Source organism: Gobio gobio, assembly GCF_949357685.1.
Source record: "Gobio gobio genome assembly, chromosome: 13".
Classification (NCBI taxonomy): Eukaryota; Metazoa; Chordata; class Actinopteri; order Cypriniformes; family Gobionidae; genus Gobio; species Gobio gobio.
The window spans coordinates 31,754,028-31,779,849 of NC_137106.1; the positions used below are offsets into that span (position 1 = coordinate 31,754,028).

Here is a 25,822-nt window from a genome sequence, read left to right on the forward strand (position 1 = left end):
GGTCTGAGTATTTCACAATCTGCTCAGTTACTGGGATTTTCACGCACAACCATTTCTAGGGTTTACAAAGAATGGTGTGAAAAGGGAAAAACATCCAGTATGCGGCAGTCCTGTGGGCGAAAATGCCTTGTTGATGCTAGAGGTCAGAGGAGAATGGGCCGACTGATTCAAGCTGATAGAAGAGCAACTTTGACTAAAATAACCACTCGTTTCAACCGAGGTATGCAGCAAAGCATAACCTTGAAGCGGATGGGCTACAACAGCAGAAGACCCCACCGGGTACCACTCATCTCCACTACAAATAGGAAAAAGAGGCTACAATTTGTACGAGCTCACCAAAATTCGACAGTTGAAGACTGGAAAAATGTTGCCTGGTCTGATGAGTCTCGATTTCTGTTGAGACATTCAGATGGTAGAGTCAGAATTTGGCGTAAACAGAATGAGAACATGGATCCATCATGCCTTGTTACCACTGTGCAGGCTGGTGGTTGTGGTGTAATGGTGTGGGGGATGTTTTCTTGGCACACTTTAAGCCCCTTAGTGCCAATTGGGCATCGTTTAAATGCCACGGCCTACCTGAGCATTGCAAAGACATGCTTGAATTTCCCCGCAGAAATGCACCATACCACTAGCCTGGATGCCAGCCGAACTTAGCCCCGCCCACAACATTTTTACTCGGGCAGTTCGGTCTGGACTTGATCGGTAGAGGAGTAATTATGCCCGAACAGAAACTGTTCGGACCAATGAAATTGTCAGGGCGGGCTTTAGACGATGATGGACAGATGATCAACAGTAGCGTAATCCTCCACGTCATCAAAGGCGCTTGGGTTGAGTTTGTTCTAATCCTAAACGGAGAACTTGCTCGTATATGCGTTCACCTTTAATATTTCTCTCAGAAATGATGATCGTGTTGGTAAGTAAACTCTGTGTATCCTTTTTTTTTACAACACCGGCAAAGATCGTTTACACTCATATTTTTCTTCTAACGTTAGGCTACTTATTCCAGCGTGCGTGCAGGGACAGGGTTGCCAAGTTTTTACAACAAAACCCGCCCAATTGCTAACGTTCCTCAAAACTAGCCAAAAACAAGCCCAATAGCTTTCCAGGGGGGGTTCTCCGGGAAAAAAGGCATTTGGGAGGTAAAATATGTGTTATTTTGGCAGGGCTGGCAGCTAAAAATCGCACTCCTGGCTCTGTATATCACATAATTGGGGTCGCTTCAACCCGCGGACATGGCAACACAGTGCAGTTGAGTTCTGTTGACATTTGATAACTAACGTTATGCGTCGCTCCGTTGCTCTGATTGGTTGTAGGTCTATCCAATTGAGGTCTTTCCTAGTTCGGTTGAAACACGCCCCATAATCACAGCCCAACGGAGCAGAATCAGACTCATATTCTGACTAGAATTGAGTATGACGACGTCAGGCTACCATACCACTCTAATTATAACACATTATTGCAAGCTTACCGTTGTGAGTAGGGCTAAGGTAAGAATATAGTTTTGAATACTGACTTGTTGTATACTTGCTCAAAACATTTATTTTGGATCTGTTTTAACCAAAAAAAGTTATGGACTGCAGCTTTAAATAATACTAAAACATAATTATCATATTCATTCTAAGAATAGTTTGACTAAACTATTTCTAACTTGCCGTCATTTATACAAATGTTTTTGTTTTTATTTGTCACCTTTCTGATTTGGCTATGAATTTAATACAGAGGTGCCAAGATCCCAATCTAATGGAACACTAATCACCATTATGGTAAAGAATGAAATTTATTACAGTGGCATGATTAAAGACAACATTATAATGTGAAATCAGAGTAAAAGAAGAGCAGTAAGTTACTGTAATGTCAGCATAATGCTGCTGTTGATTCACAGTAATTTGTAAGAAAATGACCCAGCATATATTGATTTCACAGTAAATTTCCGACTACAGTAATATATTGTAAAATAATACCCTTTAATCCTGTAAATTTTTACAGTGCATTTATGAAGTTCAGGAAATTGTGGTCAGTGTAGCAAAGAATCTATCTTCAAGAATGCAAATGTAAGCAAACTAGCTGATACTTTATACTCGTATTACTTGGTCTTTCAAGTCTTTCGTAGCTAATCTGCAGAGTGTGAAGCTTCCTGGAGCTGGGCGGTGGGTTGCTGAGAAGGAAGTGACCATCAGGATCAATATATGAATTGTGTCATGTTTCAGATACAGTCATTGCTTCAGTCATGTGACATTCTGTAATGGATCGGTACAATAAGATGACATCAGCAGACAGTAGAGACATTGAAGACAATTTATGGTTTATGAAGGTTTACACATTGTGGGAAGTTATTTTTATCGTCTAATGTATTTTCCAACAGTAACATTTAACGTCAGTAAGATTTTTGTTTTAAAAAATAAATTAATACTTTGGTGACACTTTAGTTTAGGGTCCAATTCACACTAAGTAGTTGCTTATTAGCATGCATATTACTGGGAAATTGTCTGTTTATTATTACTTTTAAAGCACATATTAATGCCTTATTCTCCATTACCATATTCTACATCCCTTAATCCTAAATTTAAAATCTACCTTGCTAACTATTAATAAGCAGTAATTATGAGTTTATTGAGCCAAAAGTGGTAGTTAATAGTGAGAATTGGATCCTAATCTAAAATGTGACCAATACTTTATTCAGCAGTGATGCATTCAGTTGATCAAATGTGACAGTAAATACATTTATAATGTTACAAAAGGTTTATATTCAAAATAAATGCTGCTTTAAAAAAACTTTATATACATTATAGAATCCTGAAAAAAATAAAATAAAATAATCATGGTTTCCACAAAGATATTCAGCAGCACAACTGTTTTCAACATTGATAATAATAATAATAAAGGTTTCTTGAGCACCAAATCAGCCTATCAGAATGATTTCTGAAGGATCACGTGACTGATGTAATGATGCTGGAAATTCAGCTTTGCCGTCACAGGAATAAATTAGATTAAAATAGAAAGCAGTTATTTAATATTTCACAATATTACTGTTATACTGTATTTTTTTTAACAACTTAATGTAGCCTTGATGAACATAAGGAGACTCCTTTCAGAAATATTAAAAAAAAACTTTCTGACCTAGTTTATCCTTACAGTATATCATTACATTGATGTTACTGATTCTTATTACTCCTTGCACACATATTATTGGGAAGCAACATCATTTAGAAGTTACTTTCATGCAATAGCACATATTAAATGTCACAAGTTGATTAAATGGTGATTTTAGGAGGGGAAAACAAACCAATCTGAACCCAAAATACTCTGTTTAAGCTAATATTTTTTTCTGATTCACTTCCTATTAAACATAATGCCCAAATCAGCTGCTAAAAAGGATTGAAGAGCCATGTGATATATTAAGATATGACTATTTTTTTAAGCAATAAAATCAACAATGCACTTAGAGCTGCACAAAACCATCATGCTAGTTCAGGATCACCTTTGCAACTTTTTTTTTATTGCAACTGGAAGACAATACATCACAGAAACTTGATGGTAGGGTTGGAGAAAAAAACGAAACGAAAGAAAAACAAATGGAATTTGTCGTAGCAATGGACAAAGTGGTATTTACATTAATCGATAAAATAGTTGTCTTTGGCAATATGATTACAAGTCAAAGGAACTACAGAGTGCAATTACGCCTCTATATTGACATATTAGCAGGGTGCACATGCCATCAGACTGAATAATTCATTACAAACCAAGTGGACTCCATTACTTCCATCTTAAACAACTCAAACACTTAACAGAATGGCAGTTCACAGGAACCTTTCAACGAAACGATCCCCATCCCAAAAAAAACACACACAATATGGGAAAAAAAGAAACACTTCGCCTCCTATTAACGTTTTTTTGGCTGGCTCTTGGTTTTAACGCGTTTCAGTTTCCTCTAAAAGAACTGGAAAGGAAAAGTTACGTAGTGAGTGTTGTCTTTTGAGGAAGGCAGTGTATAAAGGACTCGTAGCTCTCTCTGCTACCGGTTTCCCAGTTTGAAGCACATTGAACGGAAACAATGTGATATGTTGATAAAGAGCAGCAGACAAGGTTATAATCGGGGTTATTTCGCGTAGATGTGGGGAGGAAACGTCAAGAAATGTCTAGCTCGGTTAGGGAAAGGCATGCCAACTGGAGACATCACATTAACACTCATGGGTCAGATATAACATTCAACACGCTACAAAACATTAGGTCGAACCATTATCATCATCATCAGATGAACAGGGAAGACAGTGTGACTTCATGAAACACAGCAATGCAGTGACTGAGGATATCTTATACATGGGTACTTGAGAGAAATGCTACAACTTATTGACATGTTTATGACTGACATATCAAGTATGCATGTGTATAGAGTCATTACAGGCTTTGGCACTGAACCCTTAAGTTGTTTACCGTACGTTAAAACAATAAAAGTGCAATTCGGTGAGGTCGTGAAAATATGTACACTTGCGCTTGCACTGAGCTCTGATCTCGCTTGTCTTTGTCTATTAGTGCTTAAATATATATGTGCGGAGGCGTAAATATCCGTCTGACTGCCTGTACCGAGAACTGAATCAATACTGATGACTCCTGAACAGTGCTACATGTAAATACAGGAACAAAGAAAACTACTTGTACTGCAGATCCAAAGTCTCGCGGAACAACATGGAAGACCCTGAATAAATCACAGACACGCACATCCGGATTACACATGGAAGAGAAGCAGGCACGCAGCCAGAAGGAGCAGGGGACTGACACTCACTACGAACTTCTCCTTGAAGACACGGACGTTGACGTAGCGGGTGTTCGTTAGAGGGGCGGCCGTTAGCGTTAGCAAGCCCGAGTCCTCGTATTGCAGAGAGAGTTTCCCAACAGTCAGTGTTTGTCCCTGAAGAAGGTAATTGTTTAAGATGCCTGCTTCAACACAAAGAAGATGAGGACGACAAATCGAAAATGAAAACCGACAAAAACAACGAAAGAGACTAGGCCTATTGGCATAGAAATTAGAGGCGGTGCCTTAGTTCTCTAGGATCTATATTTATATGAAAATAATTCATGCTCCATGCTAAATACATTATTTACCTTACATGAACTTTGATTTTTTTTTTTAAAAAACAGTCTTCTTTTTCTTTACAGAACCCATGCAACACGATTTGGAAAATCCTGCTGGCTACATTGCTTAAATTAAGAAAGGAAAATGGTCTAGTGTTACTTTTATACAGTGTTTATCCTGACTGGATGAAATTGCTTATTACATCACGAGGGTTTCAAAGAAAAGCAAAAATTAGAAAACGTAAACGAACAAACACAAAACAACTCCACAGTCATTATTTCCCGCTATTAGAATACAACTGGCAGGTATTGTAGCATTAGCTCAGAGTTTTCGTTTTTTTTTATTGTGCCGAAGAAGAAATATCACCATCCGCTATCTCTTTAGACGGAAAATATCACTCATTTTGATTGCTTAGGGGGGGAAAACGTGGGCAGTTTTGAAAGACTTATTGGTAAATGTATCACTTTTGCCTCCAAAAAGCACTTTGACAAAGGCTTATGGCTTTACTCTCATCCTGGTGGATTATGATTCACACAAGCCAAACGACAACTACAGACATGAGTGTTCTCCACACGATGCTGCTGGACTTTAACGGCGAGAGCATCGAGGGGAAGTGACATCACAGAAACTGCTCGAGGATTGTCTTTGGCACTGCCCTGTGCTTCTAAAACATCTTATATTACAGCAGAGACTACTAGAACATATCATTTTCGCTAATTCTGGCAAGCTGCACCACAAATTTGCAGAGTGACAATGGGGCAGGGCAAATTTTGCTATCACTTTTTTTCTTCTTCTCTCAGTCGAATGAAATATCTTAAAAAAGGGAAGGCTATGGCTTCAATCTCCGTAGATTAAAAAAAGGAAAACACCAAAACCGAAACAAGGAACCCTCAGTAAAATGTTACTTATAAAGATAGGAAAACAAAGTGATTGTTGATATTGCCACAAATCAGTAGAATTCACCTGATGTCCTGGAAAAAAATAGTAAATTCTATTCAAAGTGATGTTTTTTTTTCTTTTCTTTCTCTCTTTATAATACAGTCTGTTCATTATTTTTGCTCTTTCTGCCCCTTTGCCGTCCGGTTGGTGATATTGTTCAAACAGGCCCTGACTCCCGCCAAATGAAGCAGGGACCCGGCCGCCTCCTTCATCTCCTCGTCGTCACTTTCCGGAGGCTTCTCTGTGCGCCTCTTTTTTAGAGGAAGAGTGTCACTGGCCACTCTCTGTTTGACTTTTGTCAAGTGTTGCCGTTTCTTGTGCTGGGCCAGAGCGAGGGCGTCCACGGACCACTCTTTGGGCTCCTTCTTGATTTTGCTCTTGTCGTCGTCCTCGGCATCGCTGCCAGTCTCGTTGGCGTGGAAGCTCACCTCGCTTCCATCGCAGTGGGCCTCATCTCCGACGTCCGAGCTGGAAGATTTGGCGAAACTGTAGGTGTGGTCATCCTTGGGGTCGCTGCTGACCAGTGGAGAGTTAAGGGTGGGCTCGCCGTCACTGGTTATTCTGTATTCGAGTACTGACCTATTAACACAGAGGAGAGATGCATTAGTGACCCCGCGCACATGCTGTTCCTGTTGTATTGTGTAAGTGCTGCGTAAAACAAATGAACTGCATGCGCTTACTGTGTAATTATTTCGTGGAGCTGCTTGTAATTATGCTACTGTAGTAATTCATTCTAATAATATGTGTAACATGGACACACTGTACTGATGTTTTGCTGTTTTTTGCACAGATGGCAACAACCTCTGGAACACATGAATAAATGCATTCCATTTGTTACTGTGTAAAGTGGGTAAATCTAAATCACAAAACCAGTCGAGAATATGCCATATTTCAGAAGAAAAAAAAAGACAAAAAGAAATGAATTAGTAAGTAAGATAAAAAATGTCACTCTCAACACTAAAAAATTGCATGGGGTCATGATGAAATTATATTGGGTTTTGATTTCGCCATTATGACATGTTGGAGTGTGATTTTCAATTTTATTTACATTTATTTTTATTTTTTTATATACGCTATTTAGACAGGTTTGAACACGTAACCCCACCCCATCCCTAAACCTACCCATTTGTGTATTATTTGATATAAAACACAGGATATAACAGGCAGAATCGAGATACTATTGTGTTTAAAAAAAATCCCCAAAAATGATCAGCGTCTCCATCCGCCGCAGATCATGCACACAATCACAAATTGCCGCCCGTAAAAACGTTACGTCAGCTTTGATAGTGAAATCAAACGTGTCTCATGACGATTGCGTCATGCTAAAGAGTCAGGTGTATCTTTTGAACGAGATATGAGTGACTGAGTGTGTACGTGCGTGCGTGCGTTCACGGAGGATCATCATTTCAGCGAATAAAACATTAAGATCAACTCTGTTCTTTACATAAATATATATGACTTCAGAACACCTGGAATGCAACATGAGTTCATACGTTTATACTGTTTTTGGTCAGTTTTTGTAGTAAATACCTGTGACTGTTACGTGTTTTATATTGTTTAGAAGTGGGTAGGTTTAGGGTAGGAGTTGGGTTTTAAATCTCCAAGATTTAAAAGTAGCCTATTTATAACATCATGTATACTTTTAAAAATGCAAAAAATTAAATGCATCTTGATCTGACGCATTGGGCAAACAACTGAAATCAATGGAGTACCCTTCGCGCCAAAAAATTAAGTTAAAGGGGTACTATGTGCGTTAAAAATTGATGCTGAGAGGTCCTGATCAAGCGTCAATTTGTGACGAGTTGGGAGTGAGAATGTGTTTATTTTTTCAGTGTTTGGGTAGTTTTTGTGTTACCCAGATCCTGGGTCATACATGACATAACCCAGGGTTATTTATTTATCGCAGGCTTTTTTTGCGTGTGCCGTTCTGTCAAACAGGTGCATGTCTTCTGTAAAATACAGGTTTGCGTAGATTTTATTTTAATATCTATATTACTTTATATAATCTATAAATTCATTGTTGTGCTGTATATCATTTAATTTTATGCAAAGGGCACGATGTGAGTTACCTAAACGAGTGTCACGTCGGTCTTTTCGAGTGACGGGAATGACTGATGCCTAAAATATTATGATTTTATTCAAAAAGATACAGAATATACACAGAGCAGGCATAACATTATGACCTAATATTGTGTTGGTCCCACTTTTGCTGCCAAAATAGCCCTGACCCGTCGAGGCATCTTTCTTTTTAATTTGTTACATTTATATAGCACTTTTCTGGGTACTCAAAGCGCTTTACATAAGGGGGAATCTCCTCAACCACCACCAATGTGCAGCATCCACCTGGATGATGCGATGGCAGCCATATTGCGCCAGAACGCCCACCACACACCAGCTTTTTGGTGGAGAAGAGAGAGAGTGATGAAGCCAGTCAATATATGGGGATGATTAGGGGGCCATGATGGACAGATACCAATGGGCAAATTTGGCCAGGATGCCGGGGTTACACCCCTACTCTTTTTCCGAAGGACATCCTGGTATTTTTATTGACCACAGAGAGTCAGGACCTTTCTCTTTTGATTACAGGGTAAAATGTTAGAACTGTGGTTAACACATCTCACAGCTCTTCTTTTTTCTTAAACGTGTATTGTGCGATGTTGGTAAGAACTGCAGCCTTAAGGCACCTCATCCTCAAATGTTAAAAACAATTATTGGAAGCATTTGTCTCTGAAATGCACTTGAGCTTTGTAGCACCTTTTCAGCCGACCAACAACATCAAGTGAATTATTTGGCGGTTTACAAAACTCTCCACTTTTCGGTAAAATAATATAATGAAAATAGTGAATAAAGACAGTTTAGCTCTATTTATGCCTCTAATTCTCAGAAACAGTAATGAAGTGTATTTTCAATGACATTTGTTTTGTGCTTCTGGTCACAGTTTATACAGCAGCAGCTCTGAGTGACAAAGCACATCCTGCCATGCCTTGCAGATTTGCTGCAGAAACGCTAAAGCTCCCTCTGTGGTTCGAAAAATAATCCTAAGAGCTTTTCCACTTCCTGCCTCATATGTGCATTTATGACTCATAAATTATAGCCACAGCACAGCAGGCTAAAGAAACTGCTTCAATAATTAATGCCTAAATGCAGTGTCACTCATTTTAAAGAGGCTGTTTTACTCTTTGGACTGTCGCTGCACGATATGGGCATCATACAGCAACTGAGAGTCTGAGGCCCTGTGTGCATATGGACAAAGGAGAGCTGTTGCTGAATGCTCTTATCATAATAGAGGTAATCTGAGATATCTGGTCTAGGCCGTTGTTTTATGCAAATAAAATAATGAATCTTATTACGGCAAAAAAACACGACTAGGGGTATTTTTCACAACAAATTCAAAACAAATAAATAGGAAAATATAAAACATTAACTTCATGACAAATAAGCAATTTTCATTGGTGTGATGCAACAACAACAAAGTATTTTTTTAGATGTTTAATTTATTATTATATATAATTATATAATTTTGTATTTGTTGTACCGCATTTACAGTAATTTCATTGTACAACAAAAATATTTTTTAAGTAAATGCATTGCCATAATTAGGAAATGAAAGTAGGGGAAAATGTACTTAATTGTCATGAAAATTATGCCATAATGCCATAAATAAACATATACTTTCTTTGTGCAATTACTGCTATGCAAAAAGGATATATATATCCTTATATATATATATATATATATATATATATACATATATATACATATATATATACATATACATATATATATATATATATATATATATATATATATATATATACATATATATATATATATATATATATATATATATATATATATATATATATATATATATATATATATATATATATATATATATATATATATATATATATATATATATATATATATATATATATCCTTTTTGCATAGCAGTAATTGCACAAAGAAAGTATATGTTTATTTATGGCATTTATACGCACATACAGTGCTGGGTAGTAGGTGGTTAATGTAATCTGATTAATGTAATCTTAGATTCAAAAAATTTGTAATTAATTAATTATTTGATTAAATTACTTTTTATTTTACTCACTAACTCCCTGCAGTTCCATCACAAACCCCAGTCTGGGAAACCCTTACATAATGTAATATTTAATGCACCTCATGTTGTTGATAACAAATTATCCTATTCAAATCAATGTGATAAACGAGTTAGGTCAAAAGTAATCTAAAAGTAATAAAAAAGTAGCCACCTTAGATGTGTAATGTAATGGATTACGTTACTACAGTTGCTACAATTTTTGCAACTGAATCAGAAACCGACTACAATTTGGACCAAGGTGAGCATTTGTAGTTAAAAACTATATAATAAAAAAAAGAACTTTCAGAAAATGACTGACCGTTTTACTAGAGGAGACCATTATTCATCGGCCGTGGTCGTGTGGAGTCCTTTAAAGCAACCTAAATATGGATTTGGACCAAAATTAAAAATAGACTACACTGGTCCCTATTTACTTGCATTAGATGGAGAAAATTCCTGCATTGTTTTCCTCAAAAAATTCTCTTCAGCTGAAGAAAGAAAGTTATATACATATTGGGTCCTGTTTACAGCTGGGTTTTACTCGATCGGTAGACGAGGGAGACACATTCCTTCCTGTTTACACCTGGTGTTTTAATCTGACTCTTTTGTCCACCTTCAACCACTTCTGTCCTGATTTACATACGGAGAGCATCAGCTTTTGTTTCTGCTCTGACACCCGCAAGAACGCTGTGAGTGTGTGTTAGAAATCAGGAATGGTGAGAGAATATTGTGCTTGGTACTTTTTTCATCTTCAAACCAAACTTTGGTCTCCGACAAAGTTTAAATCTTGTCTGACTAGCACGCTTCCCGTACTTACATGTTAGGTCAGTAGGCGGAGAGTAGACAGTCTTTTGTGGCAGTTCGAGCACACTCGACCACATGAGCGTCTACACAATGAAAGCAACCCGGTCTAATGTGTTTTCAACTACCTCTGGAAGTGGTCGAAAGTGGACAAGCTCAAAACGTTTTATACCCCGTCCTGTATATTTAGCGTTGTCCACTTATGATCTGATCAACCAAAACCCATCTTAATACCAGGTGTAAACAGGGCCTAGGTGTGAGTAATTAATAAGGACATTTTAATTTTTTGGTTGAACTATTCCTTTAAATAAAAAGTAGTTTTTATTCCAAAATAGTTTCTTTTATACTAACCTGTTATACATTTAACATATAAAGTAAAATTGGACACAATTGTCTCACTTTGTGACCGGCCAGACCAGGCTCATTTGCGTTTAGTTGAGGGGACATACGTGTTGGGTTTGCAGTGCACAGACACTAGCATGCAGTACCTGAAGGGTGGCCCGTTTCTAAGGCCCAGGCTTATAAATGTTTCACAGCAAGACAGTCTGTCCGTGTCTTTGGTCATGCCATTAAAAAAACTTAGTGTATGTGATCAATTATTCATGTCACATCATGCATGCAAGAGCGGAGCCTTAGCCTAAGTAAGATGTGCTGATGTCTGTGAATGACCTGGCTGTTCTGCTCTAATAAAAAGCAGCCAGACTTCACAGAGTCAAAGGGAGAGATCAGATATGAACCAAGTACTGCAGTGTGAGCATGATTTGGATTGGCTGATAAACCTGTCAATCATGTAATGAGTCAGCGGAGACAGGAAATGGGCTCAAAGTGACCTGGAGGGACAAGACTGACCTGACAGTGGCTGTCCTGCTGACAATGGGGTTGATGGGAAGGGGTCGGATTCCTGGGAAGAGGCCCTGGCTCATCATTCGAGCACCGTTCTGGATCACTCCCTGAGGGACTGGGGAGAAAACACAGATAATGTACATTTAATGCACACAGTACCTGCAAGCATATGCGAGCACAAATACATAATGTAAACCATTCAAAAGCAAAGTAAATTCAAAAGCATCACACCATGTTTAAGCATTTAGAAATCAGCTTAAAATTGTTTAGATTTCAGCTGTTGATGCTGCAAGGATGAAATTTCACTGATCATTTCGGACAGCTCTTGACAGTTTGAGCCTATTTGAAACTACAGTTTCAATCTGTTCCGCTGTCTTTTACAACTTCGACCACTAACTGGTACGTAAAAACAAAGAAACAGTAGTTGGTTCTTTAGCATGTCAGATGGGGCTCTTGTCTAGGACAGTTTCCAGGCAGAATAAACTGCAAAGTGGACTAGACTGCTTAATATCTGCTAACACTTGATTTTAATGTTCCCCAACAGACATTCTACTGACTGTCTATAAATAACTCTGCAAGTACATGACAACTTATTCTTCAAGCCATAACCTAAATGTCTACTATTAATGACCGGTAGCTGACAAGTACTTGCAAAGTTATTTATGTATATACTGTATATATATAGTATAATATCTAAAGTGGAGTAATTGAAATTACATAAATTTGACTTTAAAACAATGTGTTGAATCTTGTATAACTTATAAAAGTTGAAAATTGCTTAACTTAAAAAAAAACTTAAAGTTAAAGCAATGTATATACATATGTTGTTCTAGCTTATTGATCATATAATTTTTTACAGTGTAGTAGAGTGTAGCAAGCAAGACATTACATTCCTCTTATATTCATGTTTTATCAAAGGAACTTACAACATATACTCTCTACAAACAAGCGAAAATGTGATTTATCAAGATGTTGACCAAAAAATTGATCACAACATTTATTTCCATCAAGGGGTGCATCATTTTCGGTCAAGATCTTGTATTGACAATGCAATAGTCCAGCACTCTGTTAAGTCTACTCCAGCACATCCCAAAAAAGACCCAGGACTCAGAGGTGCCAATTTATGTGTGAAAATCATTCTCCATGCTCCCTCCCAACCATTCTTTCACAGTTTGATGAATCTTGACATTGTCATCCTGAAATATGGCCATGATGTGTCTTCCTACATGGATGTTTAAGAAATGAAAAGCTACACACTCCATCAATTAAGGTTGGAAGAACTGTTTCCAAACATATAACATGCTAGAAATATAATAATCACTGCAATAATGATCCAATCATCGACTCTTAAGTATCTGCCTATTTAAATCCAAACAGCTAATTATTTTGGCAGAGTAGTGTATATAACTGCCAAAATGCATATCGGATGAGCAGCATCCTCCTTTAATAAGGGTTAACAAGGGACGACATTTTTTTTGCTCTGCAGTCAAACAGGCCTAATGGCCACTGCCCATCTCTCAGTCCAAGTACGGGGCAACATATAGCTCCATCTGGAAAACCAACCTGGACTCGTAGCAGATGGCGAACACATAAAAAGGACAAAATAACCATCCATTTAGAATCCAGCACACTGATCTGGCCATTAGGCAGGAGCATTGTTGCCTTGGCAACCAGTCCCCCTATGTATGCCATAGTAGTGGAACTCAACTAGGTGACAGTGAGTTGCGGTTGTGAAGCCGAAAGGAACATCTGGGCTGGCTGGGTGCCCTCTTCAACCCCGCCCCCAAACCCTGAGGGAACACGCTGCCATAACAAGGTGAAGCGATGCCCTGTGACAGAGTCCGTCCCAGCTAACCGAGTGCACAATGAGAATTGACAGAGATGTGCGGCTCTCCACCAATTAGCGTGGATGGGCTAGCAAAGTGAATGGGTAATGATCTCGCCCCATTGTAGGCGGTTCATGTCGAGCCATCCATCCAGGCATCAGAAACAACAGCAGGACACAAAAGCAAAGCACATTCACAGTGCAGCCACATCAGGAAGGAAGCCAGTGAGGCTTTTGTGCCTGGGGATGTTCCCTCTTTTATGTGCATGGGAGCTGTTAAACAAAGACTTGCTCCATAGAAAAGAAATCCAGATCTGCGATCGCAATGAATGGCTTCACGTTAGCACCATTGACCGAGATTTTCAATGTGGTATTATGTACGGATAATGCTGCGTTTAACAGCAGGTAATAAATGAAGTACCGCGGATGGTGACTTCCAGGAAGCTCAGTACACACACGCGCGACAGAGCGCTCACTGCGAGGCAGAATCTGGAGCTGTGCAAACATCAGCAGTGATTCAGTGGCGTTTCTGTCACGGCGATGCCCATGGGAAGGTGTCCTGGCGCTCTCACAGGGCACTGCAGAGGCAGTCAGTGCACAAATGCTATCAGACTGCTCATTCGCTCTCTCTCTCTCTCTGCCTTCCTCTCAAGCACATTAATGTACGTGGCAGATGGCCCTGGAAACAGCGGCACTAATTCACAATTCTGTATCGAAAAGTCAGTTTCTCTTTAATTCTCTCTCTAACAACTCTATTGTGAAAGGGGTCTGTTTAGTTGATTCTCAGCATAATGTTTGTTCCCACTGAAAATCTTACATTCATCGCGCATCCATTTTTATGTGATGTATTCATCATTACTGCAAATCAGGTTTATTACAGCCAACTAAAACCATACAAATTTTGGTTACTGAAATTTACCAAATGTATTATATATAAAACACAAATTTCAGCTAGTGGCCAAGGTAACATTTCTCATTTTCATTTAGTTTAACTTGTATAGTTAAACTTTAAAAACACACTTAGTATCTCAAAGAGAATAAAATAACACTGCTCCAAATTCAGCTGATTTGTAACCAAGATTACATTTTGAGGTTGACAAAACGACAAAAAATGAAGAATCAGTAAAAGTGTTTAGAAATCTAAAGTTTTGCATCATACAGCAAAAACATTTAGATTAAATCTGCATAATTCCCAGGTCAAATTCTCTTTTGTATTAAAAAAAAGGTGTTTTTGTAAAAAGTAAACAAAAATGAAAATTATATAGAGAAAAATGTTAGTAGGGCAAGTAAAGAAAGAACTACTAGCCAACATAATAATAATATTAAAAAAATATACATATTAAAATAAAATGCTAATAATAATAATTAAATGTTGATCCCTCTGTATGTTCATGTTTGGTTGGAAACAGTCCTTGCTGTTCTCAAACATGTCCCAAGTTGTCTTCAGCACCTGCCTTTGTCATATTTGTCCGCCAGGGGGAGTCATTCACAACAAAGCAGGTGTCTAAGGGAACATTTAGTCCACTCCGGACCCTTTTATATTGTCTTATCAAAGTACATAAAAATTGCATTAAAGCTCATGCTACACAATAATGTACCTTCATCACTAAAATATTTTTTGGAGCAAAAGCATAAGTAAATGAACCCTACATTTTCATTTTTGCGTTAGCTTTCCCTTTTTATACATGATTTTGAACTCGTTTCCCTGCAGTCTTTTCTTAGATGAGCTGTCCTGACAGAACTCCTCCTAGGGCAAACTACACACTCAGTAAGAAGTACCTTAAAAATGCTGCTTATACAAAGAGTTTCAGGGCGAGAGTGCTTTTGGCCATTGTTTTCTCACAATACAGCTGGGGGCTGCGTGATTCGTACATTCGGGCCTATGACACGCACCACTGCTTCTGTTGAGCGAGCGCTTCTTTACTCACAAAAGCCAAACAGCAGGGACTCCACATCCTCTCAAGAATCAGCCTCCGCACATGGGCTCTATGGCCACTGGGCTGCTTTCTGTATAAACACCAGTGGAGGAGGAGGTGTACTGAAGGAGCTTTTGTATTCAACCGGCACACTTCTGTAAAAACAGGTTCAAGTAAGCAAGGTTAGAGGCCATATTGAGTGACTGACTAAAAGGGAGAAAATCATCCGCTTTAAGCTATAAAATGTACCGTCAGCGCAATAAAGACAGATCCAAAGAGAATACAGTTTATTTGTGTATTCGTATTTATCCAGTTGTGATAATCTGAGATTATTTTCAATCAAAATTTTAATCTCAATTATCGTTTAAGTGAAAAATGTGACTGTGATTGTACCATCCCCTCTAATAGTTCACCCAAAAACAAAAAATCTGTTATCATTTACTCACCTTCATCCTCCAAACCTGTATGACTTTCTTTTTTTTTGTGGGACACGGAAGGAAATATTCGCTCTACCCTTAAATAATGAAAGCATACAGTGACCATGAGCTGTCAAGCTCCAAAAATAGTAAATCCATTAAAGTAATGCAATTGATTTATAATCTAAGACTTTGAACTATTTTTGTGAGAAGTCAATTCACTGATTGTTTAAAAAAATTAAATCACTATTAATATCATTAGTTATAACGACTTAAAATTCAAAATTAAATAAATGTTATTTTGTGTAAATGTTAAAAAAATAGTCACTGTATTAAGGTTAAGCAGCCACAAATTGCCAATAAAAGGCAGGCAACCCAGAGGCAAATAAAAAAAAACACCAATCCAGTCTTCATTTTCTTTTTTTCAGGTGCTGAACTCATTCGGGAACCACATGGGAATCTCTCGTTCCAGGACTGAAGATTGAGCCATACATACGTTGCCTGATGTGAAATCATTTCGAGGAATGTCTGCGCCCAGAATATCCGATTCAACGAGTATAAAAGAATCCAGATTAACTCCAGCAAGACTTAATGGTGACTACAGCTTGGTAGAAATGCGCCAGGGAAACATGCATTTACATGCCTGCTCATTTAATCTAATACTGCATCCTCTGGAATCACTCCTCCAGGGTATAATGAGAGAGACGCAGTGAGAAAAGAGATAAAGACAGATAAATACACAGAGAGACACTGAAAGGAAGAGTAAGGGCGATGAGAAATGCAGATGACAAATTCCCTGTACTGTAAACTTGGCACCTGCTGTTGTGCAATAAAGCCCATGCATTTAGCTTAATTCTTTTCCCAGACGAACTATAGGAAGTATATTGGATTTGAGGGGATTGGTTTTCAGCTCAAATATTTTCAGTGTGATAAATGTCAGCATTAGCCGGAATTAAAAGGAAGGAGCAGTCAAGTGATACACTGCTATCTTGAGGCATTGAGGCAGGAATAACAGTGCAAAGTGATGCCGGCATCTTAAACAATTCTCCTACATGCTACAAAAAGCACTCGGCTGTGGTGATGGATTCCCGGGTGCTGTGAGAAGTCCTTCTGCCTTTCACGGCCAAATAAAAGCCCCGATACACACTCCCGAGACGCATACATCACACACATAAAGGCTTGAGAGGGAGAAAGTGAATGCCTTTTTGTTCATAGAGTCGCAGCCAGAGACTGCCACGGCACAGAACCGAATCCAAACAAAACGTCATTTAAGGATGTCATTTCAGGACGAGTTGCTGTCAGTACATCGGCGGAGATCGAAGAGTTCTTTGTAGGTCACACAGTGACAAGTGACCTCCTTAGGGACTAATCTTCCGCTCGCTGCTTCACAACTATTTACCAGGCTGCCATGGCAACCGAGACCGATATCCGAGCGTTCGGATCCCGCCTCTCGCCCCATTGACCAGGAGCAAGGTCAGGCCAAAAAGATAAACGGCACATGGGTCACGTTATGCAACTCTCCCACTGACGGAAAGCAGATGCGAGCAAACAAATGCTCTTTTTAAGTTGACGCCGGCTCCGTTAAGCACAGGCGGGCGAGATGCCAGCGCATGTTTTGAAGGCTCTGCGTGTGAGCTTTCCTTTGATTCTTCAGACAAATGAACATGTTGAAGTGCTTGAAGAATATCTATTATTCACAGGGTGCAGACCCAGCGTTCATTTAAGTGCCAGACTCTGATGAGATATAACACGCGCTGTCGGGAGCGCAAACTTAACAACGCCTCGCACCGCATCTGCTTGTTTGCGTCAGGGCCCCGGGGTTAAGCGTTTTTAAGTGGTGCGTCTTCAAACACAACTTGCATCTTTGCAAATAAACCTGTAGTTGAGGTCAAGTTGAGGTATGCGAGTTGGAAAACACATTTGCTATGCGGGGTCTAGCTACACTCTTAGTTGGATTCAAACGATCTCTGGTGTGATTCCTCTGTTAGTGAGGTTCATTTGATTAAGTGTGAACGCTGCCATCCGAACCCTGGTGAACACAAACAAGCGGACCAAGACCCCTAAGGGTGTGTTCACATTTGTAGAATGGTTCGCTTGGACATTTAGTCCTGGTCCGCTTAACGTTCAGATTGGCACCGATCTGATTGGTTGGCTTTTATGACATATTGCCTATTTTGAGACAGAACTTACCGAACATCCAAAACAATGCTGTGTTCTGGGCTAAATAAGCTTGTTGTATGTGCGAAGCCTACAAATAATGCTATATTTTGACCAGTTGACAGCGGCAGGAATCCCTACGTCACACACACAAATGAAGATCTGCTGCAAGGAGACACGGTACTGATGCCTGTACCGAACTGTGATGGGCAACATTGTGACTATGATGAGAAAAGACAGGTATGCGTAAGCATTCTGTCCTTTTTAGGGTCTCATCTTCCTGCTTTTGGTTCATTACATGTCTTTGGTCCGATTATATATCATATATATTATATATATTGATATATCATTCAAACTGCACCAGAGTTCGCTTGGAAGTGGACCGAGACACATCTTTTCAGTGGTCTCGGTCCGCTTGTTCGGATGGTAGCGTTAACACCATAGACTGTAAAAAAAATATGGACGTTGTGTCCGTGACGTCACCCATAGGATTCTGAAGAGCAGTTTTGAAGCGTAAAGTAGGGTCGAGCTGGCCGTTGCCATCTTGGCAGCACGTCATCGTGCGTCAGTCCCGGATAACAGAAAATGGGCAAAGAGGTGGGACGTGGGTGGAGCTTAGGTGGCACGATGACTAACAGACAGCAGACAAACGACAATCCACCTGTCACTCTAAGTGGCCAATTTTTAAGGCTTTATATAATGTAAAAGAAAAAATTCACCCCCCTCACAGTTGTCATGAAGGGCAAAATTGGCCGTATAGACCAAAACCACAATTTGTTCCAGACTGTAAACATGTTTTTTTCTGCTGTAAAGTTAGGCATTTTAACATGGGGCTCAATGAGATTCTGCTCCTTTTTGGAGTCTGTCAATGAATTGCAGTTTAAGTCACTTCCGTATTGGCTTCAAGAGAAACTGCGGGAGGTTGCCGCTTGGTTAACACTTATTCAAATGAACCGCACTAACAGAGCTATTGCAACAGGGTTCGTTTTAATCGAACCAAACATACCAAGTGTGAACACACCCTAAAAAGGTGGGTCTCGGTCCACTTCCAAACGATCTCTGGTGCAGTTCGACTGAATTATGAACGCAACACGGACCAAAGACATCTAAACGAACCAAAAACAGGCACGAGATGCAACCCTAAAAAGGACAGAATGCTGAGGCATACCTGTTTTTTCTCGCCATGGGATCCTACGTTGCCAATTACAATTCAGTACAGGCAAGAGAAACGCCGCCTCCTTGCAGCAGATCTTCATTTGTGTGTGTGACAGAGGGATTCTGCGGTTTTGACTCCTTTACACATTTTACAAACTCTTCACGAGATCTCAGCTTGTCAAAATACCATCATATGTACGCATATATAACGAGTGCATTTAGCTCAGAACACAGCATTGTTTTGGATGTTCGGCAAGTTCTATCGCAATATTTGAAAAAATGACGCAAAGCTAACCAGGACTAAATGTATTATTTTCTTTTTTTTTTTGTCCAAACTTCCAGGCAGGTGTGTTGAGGACAGTGGCCCTCTAGGACTGAGTTTTCACACTCCTGCCATAGAAGAACCATTGCACTGAACAGTTTTAAGAACCATTTTAGAACAGTTAAAAGAACGGTTTTTCTCCTTACTGTGAGAAATATAAGAATAAGAATAAGACTAACCTTTTTTCTATTGTAAAGACCCTTTTGTACAATGGTAATGTATCATGGATATTAATGGTTCTTCATAGAACCGATAGATGCCAATAAAAAAAACGTTATTTTTAAACGTGTAAACCGAGTATCTGATACTTTTTCACGCCGAGACTGCTACATAATCGATTGCATAGATTGTCAGATCTGAATCCACAAGAGCAGCTGTCCCAGTTAAGCAATGAGCCATAGTAGAGGAACGTCCCTCCGTCTGAACCCCCCCCCTCCACAAAACTGTTAAAGGTCAATTACCATTTTTATAATGATGCGGATGGGGATTTGCTTGTTTGCAGCAACAACTAAGTTTAATTGCGCAATTAATAACAAGAAACACTTTCCCAAAATACACCGTGTTGGCAAACAGAACCCAGCCGTTGGATATGAGAATGAGAGAGAAAAAGAGAGGGGCAGAAATACTTCATAAGAGAGCTATAAACCCAGTCAGACTCCTAAAACTAGTGTTGTTTTTGTTTCAAATCTACAGTACACACACAGCAGGACGAGAATCAGACTGCTTTTAAAAACTACTGCGAGCTAAAAACAGAAAAACAGATAATTTTTTGGGTGTCCTGCCTCTTCATTTTCATAAGATTAAAGCAACTTCTGTATCCAGAGTGAGTCGCCTCAAAGGCATCGACTCTACTGTACTGCTATAAACTAAGCTCGGAGGCATCCGATGTTACAGCGATGAATAAACACTAAGAGCGTGTTTGTGTGGGTGCCGTCACGTGGTCCGTGTTGATATGCAGAAATTGCTCTAATTCTGAGAGAAGTCAGTAATTTCCCTCAGGTGCCCGCCTCAGGCCCCGCGGCAGTGCGTAGGCCTCGGGAGTGCTCAGAGATTAAGGGCTTACAGTTGGCACATTAGCTGCTAAATGAATCCTGCTCTGTCATTGGCAACGGGGCCACCTAGCTGTCAGATACATTTCACTGTAGTCTTACCTCACTTCTTTCAACACGCTAATGTACACAAATGCTTACCTCCAGTAGCTAATCTTACTGACTATGAAATATTATTCATTTTGCTTGGCTTTTATGCCCCTTCGGATAGTGAAAAGAGTGCCTTAACTGTAAGGTAAAAAGTAAGAATGGAACCGGGGGGAAAGTGTATATATTTATATTTGCCTGGCTTCAAGGTTTAATATAAATTCTAAAAGGAATTTACTTTATACAAAATTAATGACCATAATCATTCAGAAATGTTTATATGCCGATTTGGTGCTCACTTATTAGTGGTGCTAAAATTTGACTAATAATGAATTTTTCACATTTTTAAATATACTAATATAGAAAACAGTTTTGAAATTATAATAATATTTAACAATATTACTGTATTTTTGATCAGACAAATGCAGCCAGAGCACAAAAGACTTTAAAAACATTAAAAAAACATCATTATTCCAAACTTTTGACTTTTTGCCTAACAAATACTCCAAATCCTAAACCTAAAACACACACAAACACACTCTTGAATATGTTGTTTACGAGGACCTCCATAGGCATAATGGTTTTTATACTGTATAGACCGTATAGTCTATCCCCTTACACTAACCCTACCTCTAAACCTATCCATCACACACAACTTTTGGTATAACACCACTTAGTATGTTTTTAAGCCACTTGGTTTATGGGGACACAGGAAGTGTGTCATTATACACATTTGTGCCCTCATAAACCACATATACCTGTACACACACACACACACACACACTTGGGTGGCCAAATTAAGTGACCATCAGTACTCCAAATCAGCTCAGTTTTTGTTTGGAGTATGGGGTGTGAAGTTACCCAGCGGTACCCCACAGGAGGGAGTTGTGTTGTTTTCTCTCTTTGCTGTGGTGCATGTCGATACATGCTAGTGGAGCGTGAAAAACCACTGCTACACAACAGCGTCCACTCAAGCAGTTATTCTTCTCCCCCCTTCTGTCTTTAAATCCCCAAACAAGAATTGTGGGCGGTGTGGCGGAGCCAAACACACATCAGCCGAATGGGATCAAACACTACTGAGACACTCTACGTGTGTGGACACCAGTCAGTCTCGCCCCCTCTGGGACACGCCCTTCTCATAATGACCCTGTCCCGATGCTGCCCTCCACAACCCAGCTGATAAGCCACTAGTGTCTGTGTGCTTTATGAGCCTCTAATGGCCTCCTCACGCATGAGTAGAGCTTAAAACAGTAGAGCACGTTTGCTCAGTCCTCCCCCCTCTACTAGCCCTGCTAAACACACATGCTGGACAATCCTCTCCCTGACATCTTTAAAGGGATAGTTCACCCACTCACAGCCATATTTACTCACTCTCATGTCATTCTAAACCCCTTTTTCCACACAATGAAAAAGTGAATAGTGACCATGGGGCTGTCAAGCTTTTTTTTTTATGGCAAAAGAAAATATAGTAGCTCATATGACTTGTGCACTATATTTTTAAGTCTTCTTTGAGTAAAAATTTTACACAATTTGAAAGATATTATTTTGAACGAATTAACATAAAAAAAAGGAAATTTCATAGTTTAGATTTGGACTTTTTAATGGTCATAGTGCTTCTGCAAGCATCTGGATAAAAGCACCTGTCAAAATCAATAAATGTAAATGTTATTTTGTAATATAAACATTTACAGCATATTTCACATGAAACAATTGACCTATCGTAAGCCCCGCCCCCCTTAGTTACGGTTGCTAACGCGAAAAAACAAACAGAGTTGCAAACTGTCTTACAATGACAGCTGTCAGTGCAAAAAAACATTGTCCCAAGATGTTTTTGGACACAGAAGGACCACCTCTTGTAGAGGAGCATTCAAGTGGGACTTAAATATGCCATGGAGGGATATATAAAAGATTTTAAAATAAATATGGTGGGTAACAAGATTCATTTGGAAACGAGGGTTTACAGATCACAATGCAAGTGGGAGAAGCCTCATGTTACGGTCGTCATGATCGCAGATGACAACATGGCAGGATCAACACTGTTTGTGTACCGCAGGGTAAGATTAAATTCATTTACATTTAACCAGTTTTATATGGAGAGGCACTGAAATGTAGATGTGTATGTGTTTTTGACATAACGTGAGTTAGCTATTTAGGTTCGTACGTTAGCATGGACTCACTAACTTAAATCGTAACTTAATGAGAGAATGACAACCAGAAAATCCTCTCAGGATACTTGGAAACAGTGTTACAAGTACCCCAGGCACATCGTTTTACCATTTTTGTAGCATAAACACCATCAAACTGATGAGAGCTTTGGATCTTCCAATGTTTCTCTATGGCGCTGAAACCTAAAGATGTCCGAGTTCCGGTCCCTGTGCCACTGATACTCAACTGCCTTTGGCTCATCTGTGTTCGAGGGGATGGGTCAAATAATTAATTAATAAATAACAAATTAAATTAAAGGGATAGTTTACCCAAAAATGAATATTCTGTCATCATTTACTCATCTTCAACATAATGAACCTGTAGGTTTAACATATGAATTTCAGCTGAACACAAAAGAAGATATTTTGAAGGATGTCATTCTTCAAAATATCTTCTTTTGTGTTCAACAGAACAACTTGATGGTGAGTAAATGATGACAGAACTTTCATTTTTGGGTGAACTATCCCTTTAATAAATAATACATTTAGTTAAACATAATTTGACTAGAATTAATTTAAAGTCAAATCAATCTGTGAAAAGGATGCCAGAAGTTGAAGTTGAAGGTGAACCATCCCTTTTAGACTTCTATAATGCAATAGAGTGCAATAGTGCCCACCCCCTTTTTCACCGGCGCTGGTTTCGGAAGTATTTTTTAATTAATTTTTCCAATAGGGATTTTAAAATGGTCTTCATTAAAGAGTTAGAAGCAAAGCCAACCAGCTATGAAGTGAATCATAACACTCAAACTTTGATTTGAAGCAAAAAAGTTTTTGAAAATCGGACAAAAAGACAAAAGGTACAAGACTGTGTCCTTAACAGTTTAAACGATAAAAAAAACGATGGTTAAAAACGATGGAGAAATATATAACTACTCATGAGATCCGACTCGATTACATAATTTGCAGTAGCCTGACGTCGTCATACTCTAGTCAGAATATGAGTCTGATACTGCTCCATTGGGCTGTGATTATGGGCCGAAAATGTCTCTGCACTTGGATAGACCTACAACCAATCAGAGTGACGCATAGTTGTCAACAGAACTCAACTGCACGCACACTGAAAGAAGTAGAAGAGGAAGATAAGTGTAAACAATCTTTTCTGGTGTTGTAAAAATAATTTAAATGGTTAGTTCACCCAAAAATGAAAATTCTGTCATTAATTACTTACCCTCATGTCGTTCGACACCCGTAAGACCTCATTCATAACGCTTCGAAGCTTCATGAGGCCGTGTTTTGAAATCGTCATCCCTATATAAGTCGTTATTTAGGGTTTTTTTGCGCACAAAAACTATTCTCACCGATTCATTCAGTTATTTTAGAACCACTGTAGCGAGATGGACTTTGTAATGACGTCTTTAGTACCTTTTAAGGGTCTTGAGAGTGAACCGTGCATTGTGCCAATGGAGGCCTTTTAGAGCCATCAGATTTCAACTAAAATATCTTCATTTGTGTTCCGAAGACGAACGGAGGTCTGACGGGTGTCGAACGACATGAGGGTAAGTAATAATGACAGAATTTTCATTTTTGGGTGAACTAACCCTTTAAGGATACACAGAGGTATCTTACCAACACGATCATCATTTTTGAGAGAAATAGTAATGGTGAATGCATATACAAACAAGTTCTCCGTTTAGCAAACAAATTCAACCCAAGCGCTCTTTGGTGACGTGCATGGTTACGTTACTGTTGCTCATCTGTCCATCATCGTATGAAGCCCGCCCTGACAATTTGATTGGTCCGAACAGCTCTGGTTCGATCATAGTTGCTCCACAACGGATCAAGTCCAGACTGAACTTCCCGGCCTCAAATGTTGTGAGCGGGGCAAAGTTCGGCTGGCATCCAGGCTAAATTTGCAGTGCATCATGGGAGCTATTTGCTTTTTTCGACTCTCTGATTGGTGTAATCTTCTGTACAGCATCATGAGTAATGTAGTTTTTCAAAAGGAATTTCACTGTAAAACAAGATTATAAAAATAAAAAAAAGCTGAAATAATAAAGGTTTATAAGTTGTCATTCAAAAACAATTTCCTTATGGAGAAAATTAATGGAGCTTTTACTTCTAGAAGTGTTACACTCGATTGCTATGCAAATAAAAGAGCTGTCAGACACAGACCTTCCCTGTTTTTTATTTGTGGGTCTGCTCTGTAAAATGAGCCGGTGGTTTGAGTTGAGGTGAATGAATAATTAAATAGCCCTTTAAGACATCTTAGTGAGTTCTTCAGCACCATGCACTCTATGTAAGATCTCCGGACGTCTTCCTTCCTCTCGCTTCCTTTCGCTCCCCTGGCCGGGGCTTGCCATCGTCATGGCAACCGCTCACATTTCACACACTTGAGAACTGTATATCAAGCAACAGCAGAGGCTAAAACAGGAAATAGCGCTCTGTGCTTAGTCGTGGCTTTCTGAGGCATGTTTACAGCCGGTAATAGAAACCAGACGCATGGTGGCGACTATAAACGTGGACACTAACCTGACTGCGCGCGCACACACACATGCACGCACTCGCTGATAGCACACAGTGTAATATTATAATACGCAGCCTCTGACTTCAGAGTGTATTTATAGAAGTTACTGTGAAGAAGCAGAGAAATCAGGCTGCACTTTATATAACAGGGACAGACACATTTCTGAAAATGACTTCTAGAGCCTGACTGAGCCACCGTTCTGAGGTCAGCGTATTGTGCGGTTTACTGTATGACCGTCACGCACAAATCCACTTCCCACTGACCTCAGAGCCCCCGTGAGCAGTCAGAGAGAGCACTAGAGTTACGAGATGAACCCATGGGACGCGTCCAGATAAGACCTTGAAGCCAGGGATGGTTTATTTGTTTTGGCATTTTCAGTAAAGCGGACATAAAACAGAGCAAGACATTTTTGAAGGGCACATCAATGCAGCAGCAGCACAAAGCGCTATAGGAGATTTATCTTCGATCATGCAT

The 25,822-nt window shown here is 39.3% G+C and overlaps 1 protein-coding gene across 14 annotated transcripts in view; it reads right to left on the reverse strand.

The window, feature by feature from the left end:
* Positions 1 to 1,945: 1,945 nt before the first annotated feature.
* The window catches only part of foxn3 (forkhead box N3), a 122,434-nt gene continuing 98,557 nt past the window's right edge, over positions 1,946 to 25,822 (reverse strand). For 10 of the 14 annotated variants that reach the window (XM_079833577.1, XM_079833578.1, XM_079833572.1 and 7 more), the window contains 2 exons: positions 11,760 to 11,868; positions 2,283 to 6,589 (listed from right to left, as the gene is read on the reverse strand). In XM_079833577.1, the coding sequence (XP_079689703.1) occupies positions 6,121 to 6,589; positions 11,760 to 11,868 (578 nt within the window). In that variant the 3' untranslated portion in view covers positions 2,283 to 6,120. Of the gene's footprint in view, positions 6,590 to 11,759; positions 11,869 to 25,822 lie in introns of all 14 variants that reach the window. The other 4 variants (XM_079833568.1, XM_079833575.1, XM_079833576.1 and 1 more) reach the window with 3 other exon arrangements.